Raw genomic sequence first — 7,703 nt, 5'->3', positions numbered from 1 at the left:
TCGCAGGAAGACAAAGCCATTATTTTCTAGTTCTGCAAGTTCTATGACAACAGGCTATCATTAATATAAAAAGTCATACCTCAAATACTCTTCCTGTCATCCATGTCACCAGCCAGATCACTATATGTGTAGCTGGTGATCACCTATGTTTCTCCTCCTCTGGTATATACAATACCATAATGCATAGTGCCCTTCAAATACCGAAGAATTTGCTTTACTGCCTTGTAATGTATCACCATGAGCTTCTCCATAAATCTGCTTGCCACCCGACAGCAAAAGAAAGATCAGGTCTTGTATGGAGAAAATACCATAGACAACCAATGATACGACGATATTCAGTTGCATCAACCAGTTGTCCATCTAGATCCTTATGCAACTGCGCCCTTTGTTCCATGGAGAATTTTGTAGGATTGCAATCTAGCATACCGAATTTACCAAGAACCTTCTTCGTATACGTTGTTTGCTTGATTGTCATTCACCCATCTTCTTGCGTTACCTCAATCCCCGAGATAATAATTGAGCAATCCGAGATTGGTCATCTCGAACTCACTCATCGTCTACTGCTTGAATCCTATGATCTCCTCCGGACTTTCTCTTGTCACAATGAGATCATCAACATATACTCCAATAATAACTTCATGTCGGTCTATTCCTCTTATGTATACGGTATGATCTTGAGCACACTTCACAAATCCAAGTTGCTTCAAGCTTCTATCAAGCCGGATATTCCAGGCCTGTGGCGCTTGCCGAAGTCCATACAACATCTTGCTAAGTTTGAGCACAAGATGCTCTTTGTTCTTCACTACAAATCCCTCTGGTTGGGTCATATATACTTCCTCTTCGAGCTCACCATTTAAGAATACGGATTTGACATCCATATGATGACCTTGCCAACCTCGGTTGGCTGCAACAGCAAGAATGACGTGTACGGTGTCCAGTCTAGCCACCGGTGCAAACACTTCTTCGAAATCGATTCTTTGCCACTGCACATAGACCTTCACGGCCAGCCTTGCCTTGTGTTTGATCGCATATCTATCTGAGTTCTTTTACAGTTTGTAAACCCATTTGAGCTCGATTGACTTGTGACTAGCTGGCAACGCTGTGAGAGTCAATGTGTTATTCTTCTCTATGGACTCAATTTCTTTAGCCATAGCGTCTTCCCAGACCTGTTGTCCAGCAGCCTCAAGGTAACAAGATGGCTCCTCTGTCTCTACGAGCATGACCTCTTCTTCCACGTCTTCATCGAGATCCACCCTTGAAGCATCTCTCATGATGTCGTCAATGTGCCTGTAGCGCACAGGGCCCTCATCAGTGCTACTGCTCCTGCTCGATAGCGGTGTGGCTTGATCATCCACCGGTAATTCAGGTGCCGCCAGCACCACTAGATTTGTGGGGGTTGTTGGAGAGGCGATTGTCGTGCGTTCCGCAGCGCGTCTCCTGGTTACTGGCCCTTCCGGCGTTACCTCACCGGCCAGCAGAGTCGATGAAGGAGCTTGATCATCATATGCCGTGGGTACAAGCAGACTTGCCGAACAACCCGTGAGTGGCATAATACCGTTCACCGTCGTCTCAGTGCTAATCGCCTCCTCGACATCGAAATCAGACGACTCTCTGCCACCTGTTCTTGTACACCAGCTCTACTCCATACTTTCATTGAATTTAACATCACGACTTACATGAATTTTCCCACACCTTGGATCAAAGAGACGATGCGCCTTACAGCCGTCTTGGACGCCAAGACACACCATCGGCTGGCTTCAGTTGTCGAGCTTCTTCAAAAATGGCGTTGTCACATTTGCGTGTGCAGTGCAGCCGAACACACGAAGGAGTGCCAAATACGGATTCCTTCTGTTCCAAGCCTCGAACAGAGTGCATTCGTCTAGTGCCTTCGTTGGCAAGCGGTTCAGCAGATACACCGCGTGCCGCATCGCCTCCCCCCAAAACTTTCCAGGCACATTCATGCTCTTGAGGAGGGACCTCGCTATCGCCATCACGATCCTATTCCTCCACTCCACTACGCCGTTTTGTTGTTGCATGCATGGCGCGATGAGGTGCTATTTGATCCCGGCCTCCTCGCATAACTGAGTGAACTCAGCAGAGAGGAATTCGCCGCCGCGATCAGTACTCAACGTCTTGATGCATTCCCTGCTCGTTTTCTCGGCCTCCAACTTGAACTTTCTGAACATGGAGCAAGCTTGGTTCTTTGACTTGATCACGAACACCACATCCACCATGAGTAATCATCAACAATTAACATGAAGTAACTGTTACCGACGAGAATCGAATGTGTGATTGGCCCGCAAAGGTCAGCATGTAGCAGCTCCAGTGGATTCTCTGCCCTAAAATTTGCCACTGCCGAGAATGACTGTCTCCCCTGCTTCGTCACCAAACACCCTTGACATAGCTGGTTTGGGTGTATAATCAACGACACTCCTGCCGCCATCCCCTTGTCGACGAGCAGCTTCATAGCAATGAAGTTGACATATCTGAGTCTCACATGCCAAAGCCACGCTGGGTCTTGAAGACTGGCTAAGAGACACATTGGCGTCGCTTGATGTAGCTCGATCTTGTAAAAGGCGATTTGGAGTTCGCCTCACTTTCATCAGCAACCGTGTATGACTATTATCATACACATGTAAATGTTCAGCATCTATGATCACCTTGTGTCCAACTTTGGTAAATTGTCCAAACTTGATGATATTGCTGCACTATCTTGGAATGTAGTAGACTTCCTGCAACAGCCACTAGTCGTCGTTCTTGCAGCTGAACACAACAGACCCTATGCCCATGATCTGCACCGTGGAACCATCCACGAATTTCACCTTGTCAGTGACACTTTCGTCCAGCTCTCTGAACTTCTCTTTGACACCGGTCATGTGATTACTAGCCCCATTGTCTAGGTACCATATCTCAGAGCTGGAGCCTCCCTCCGTTGTGTCGCGCAGTTCCGACTTCACTTTCTCCTTATTCAACAGCATGGCTCCTCGCTGGTGCTGCTGTTCTTGTGCTGGCTCTTCTGACACCACGAGTAGCAGGGCCGTCTCAATGTCGTCAGCATGAGTGAGATGTGTCTCCTCTTCCTTCTTCTTCGGTGCCTTGCACTCGTTCGCATAGTGCCCCATCTTGTGGCAGTTGAAACATTTGATGTGGCTCTTGTTGCGGCGACATCCCGCCACAACCATCTCTGCCACGACCTCTGCCGCATCCACGACCACCCCGGTCGCGGTTACTACTATCTGCAGCAAGGTGGGATTTACCCTTGTTGCTTGATGAGGAGTTACCACCATCCTTCTTCTGTCGCGCCTGCCACTCGGCCTGAGTGAACAGAAGATGGCTGTCGCCGGTGCTCTTGCCACCGGATGCACGTGGACGAGAACATTCTTCAAACGTCTTAAGCCGCCCCACGGCTTCCTCGAACGGCATCTTGTCGAGGTCTTATAACTGCTCAATTCCGGTGATCACACTCAGGAATCGATCCGGCACGATGTCAAATAGTTTTTTGACCAATGCAGCGTCGTCGAGCGTCTCCCCTTGGTTTGCGTACCTGACGAACATGTTATTGAACCTTCTGGCATACTGGTACAGGCTCTCTCCCTCCTGCATGCGCATGGCGTTGAAGTCGTTCTTCAATGTTAGAAGCCACGCGTCTTGACGCGATCCGCACTGATGAACCTTGTCTTGAGACAATCCCAGACCTCCTTTGCAATTTTCTCCCTTGCCACCTGCATCAGGAGATCCTCCGGGAGCGCTTGGAACCGATGCGACCTCGCCTTCTTGTCCTTCTTCTCGTCGACAGCCGCACCTGCCGCTGGCTCGACTACCTCCCAGACGCCTTGATATTCCATCATCGCCTGCACGCGAATCACCCAGTTCGTGTAGTTTGTCGTCATCAACTGCGGGTACAAGAATGGCCCACCGCCGCTCTCCCGCGCCACCTCTCTCTGAGGTGCGATCGACATCTTCACGAGTTAGTGCTACGCACTACAAGCTCTGATACCAGATGTTGGGTCCGACCACTGAATCACGTGCACGACCACTCCAGATTCGCGACAACGCAAACGACCAGGTTACTCGGCCACCCGAGCGGCCAAAGTATGGAAGCACGCCAACTCACGACCACCAGTCACGACCAGCTTGAGCGACCAGTCGTACGTGCTCGACCACGACTAGTCTGGCTATCCACCGTGTACGTGTTGCTCTCGATCACACCAATTGACCAGCAACGCTCAGCTATTCCTGAGTCGTACTACTCAGCAAGAACGATCTCGCGTATCACAACAAGAACAATAAAACAAGGCAAAAACTCTCTAGAGGAAATTTTAACTCTATTCAACTCGTGACTTGCACGACTCTGTGTCTTGCTTACAATTTAGAGATTACAACTCATATTTATAGCGACCTGCTAAATCCTAACACAAATCATGTCATCCTACGATCCGATTCCAACTCGGACTCTGCACACATACAAACGACGCTATAGCCGTATACGAACTCCTTCCTTCCGTATTGTCATAAAACGAGTTCCCAAGACCTACAACAAAGATTAAGTCCAACATAACCAACCTGTCATCCGTGTACTACCTGGATCTATCTACAAACCATCTTGAGGGTCCCATCCCACCTGAACTCGGCAACATCGGAGGAACTTGCACTCCTCGAGAACGACCTCTCTGGTGTGCTTCGACGCTCCCTATATAATTTTTCCTTGCTGAAAAACTTTGAGGTGCAAGAAAATATGCTGTCTGGAACTATTCCTGCCGATATTGGTGATAGGCTCCCCTGCATCGAAATTCTTAGCTTTGCTGACAACCGATTCAGTGGATCTATCCCGGCTTCGCTCACCAATCTATCTGCTCTCATAAAACTTGGCCTTTATGTCTACAGTCTTGGGTATGTGACTTTCGGGAGGTTGCAAGGTCTCACTTACCTGTCCTTGAACGACAGCAAGCTCGAAGCAAATGACAGGCAAACTGCAGCCAGCTTCAGCTTCTGGTTCTTGGCAGAAACTCTTTCAGCGGGCAACTGCCTAGTTCAATCGCAAACCTGCGACGACTCTCCAAGCTCTTTATTTGGGAGACAATAGGATTTCTTGGGTTATTCCATCAAACATCGGTGATTTGGTTGGTCTTGAAATACTTGAGATGGCAAATACTTCTCTATCCGGGGTGATTCCATAGAGCATTGGTCGGCTAGAAAACTTTGTTCAGTTAGGCCTTTACAATACTAGCTTGTCAGGCCTCATACCTTCATCACTAGGAAATCTTGCACGGTTGAATAGGCTTTATGCATACTATGGCAACTTGCAGGGGCCTATTCCAACAAGCCTGGGGAAGTTGACCAATCTGTCTGTCCTTGATCTATCAACAAATCGACACAATGGTTCGATCCCTAGAGAGGTGCTAAAACTTCCTCAACTTTCTATCTACTTAGACTTATCATACAATTCATTATGCGAACCACTTCTAAAGTTGGTAACTTAGCAAACCTTAACCAACTGATTCTGTCAGGAAACCAGTTGTCAGGTAATATACCTGATAGTATTGCAAATTGCATATCATTAGAACAGCTGTTGCTGGACCATAACTCATTTGAGGGAAGCATACCACAATGTCTGAATAATTTAAAAGGTCTTGATTTACTGAACCTGACCATGAATAAGCTGTCCAGTAGCATTCCTGGTGCCCTTGTTAGTATTGGCAACTTATCAGGTCTTATCCCCACAAGTCTACAGAATTTGGCATCGTTGTCAAAACTGGATCTATCATTCAATCATCTACAAGGTGAAGTGCCAACAGGGGAAGTTTTTGCAAATGTAACTTGTCAATTGATGGAAATGATGAGCTGTGTGGTGGAACTCCTCAGCTTCATTTAGCTCCGTGCCCCATGCCTGCTGCAGAAAAGAAGAAAAGCCATTCGTCAAAACTCCTTATGATCACCCTATCATCAACCAGTGCACTTGTATTCACAGTTTTAGTAGCTGTTCTTATTCAGTTGATCCATAAGAAGCTCAGGCAAAGACAGCAAAGCCAATCAACACCTGCAGTAATCGATCAACAATTTGCAAGAGTTTCTTATCATGCATTGTTAAATGGAACCAATGGATTTTCAGAGGCCAATTTGCTTGGACAAGGAAGCAATGGCACAGTTTATAAATGTACTTTACATGATCACGGTACTGTCGCAGCTGTAAAAGTGTTTAACATACGACAGTCTGGGTCTACAGAAAGCTTTGTGGGTGAATGTGAGGCACTACTTGGTGCGACATCGCTGTCTCATAAAGATCGTCACCTGTTGCTCAAGCAGCAATCCCCAAGGTCAAGAATTCAAGGCACTGGTTTTTGAGTTCATGCACAACGGTAGTTTGAAAGATTGGCTTCATCCAGCATCCAAAATACGCAATCTGAGCAATACTCTCAGCCTAACTCAGAGACTAGATATTGCTGTCAATATCATGAACACTTTGGACTATCTTCACAACCACTGTGAGCCGCCAATAATTCATTGCGATCTCAAACCAAGTAATATCCTTCTTGCAGAAGACATGAGTGCCCGAGTTGGCGATTTTGGCATATCAAAAATCCTTCCTGATAACACAAGCAAAACTATGTTAAATTCTGTTAGCTTCACTGGAACAAGAGGTTCCATCAGTTATGTCGCTCCAGGTAATAGAAATTCCTACTCCTTGTTATCTTCAGTCTTAACTTACAGCCTGTCAAATCATGTACTTGCATGTATTTACCTATATAAGCTATACTGATAAAAAAAATGCATGAAATCTAAATAACTGTAGAATATGGTGAGGGTAGCGCCGTCTCAACTCTTGGGGATGTTTACAGCCTTGGCATATTGTTGCTTGAGATGTTAACTGGGAGGAGCCCTACTGATGACATATTCAAAGACTCCTTAGACCTGCATAAGTTTGCCGAGGCTGCTCTCCCCTAAATATCTGGCGATTTGGCTGCATGCTGCAAACGTCACCATGCTGAGAAGCAGAAGTGAGGGGTGTTTGGTTTCAGTGATTGGGCTTGGCGTGTCCTGATCAAAGGAGCAGCCAAGAGAGCGAATGCTAGTGCGAGATGCTGCCGCGGAGATGCGTGCAATCAGAGATGCATACCTCAATGTTGCCACTTGCCATATCACAGCTAAGGGTAGAACACGATATGCTGTAGATGTAACTGAAATAATTGAAGCCATATAGGCTCTCTGAATTAACGTCTCTCTCTTGGATTTGTATTTCTTTCCATAAGAGTGAAAACAAAAGTAAAAATGTATCCAAATTTTACATTCCATAAGATGTGCATTTTTCCAAGCTCCACAATAGTGGGCATGAGATACATAGCTTACGCCTTACTGCACACACCTCAAACAAATCAAGAAGCAAGATATGAAAAGCGACTCTCCTGAAAAATTAGACATGCATTTCAAATGACTACATTTTTAGAATAACCACCTTCAACGAAATAACATTGAAGTTTCCACAGAAATTTCATTAATAACCAAGCAGGCAACATCCATAGCTCAAATCAACAGTAGGCAATCTGGGTGCACACAAAATGGAATGACAGTAGTACAATATGTGAAATTTCAGGAATACATCAGTTGTCTTTGGACTTGCTAATTGTGCCCTAAGTGACACCCAAAAGGACGCATACCAGTTCTGGATGCAGGCTGTTGAGATGAACGCAATTAAATTACCAGTAAGC

The 7,703-nt window shown here is 46.3% G+C and overlaps 1 protein-coding gene and 1 pseudogene across 1 annotated transcript; one reads left to right on the top strand and one right to left on the bottom strand.

The window, feature by feature from the left end:
* Window positions 1-2,744: 2,744 nt before the first annotated feature.
* Window positions 2,745-3,959, bottom strand: LOC133902117 (uncharacterized). Its single transcript, XM_062343705.1, has 3 exons — window positions 3,696-3,959; window positions 3,463-3,597; window positions 2,745-3,236 (listed from the first exon to the last, which is right to left on the bottom strand). Exons 1-3 carry the CDS (start codon window positions 3,957-3,959, stop codon window positions 2,745-2,747), a joined length of 891 nt encoding a protein of 296 aa, XP_062199689.1.
* Window positions 3,960-4,000: 41 nt separating this feature from the next.
* On the top strand, window positions 4,001-7,198 carry LOC133902108 (putative receptor-like protein kinase At3g47110; annotated as a pseudogene).
* The last annotated feature ends 505 nt before the right edge of the window (window positions 7,199-7,703 follow it).

The sequence above is a fragment of the Phragmites australis genome, chromosome 2 (genome assembly GCF_958298935.1).
Source record: "Phragmites australis chromosome 2, lpPhrAust1.1, whole genome shotgun sequence".
Lineage (NCBI taxonomy): Eukaryota > Viridiplantae > Streptophyta > Magnoliopsida > Poales > Poaceae > Phragmites > Phragmites australis.
This window is presented reverse-complemented; position numbering and strand designations above follow the sequence as displayed.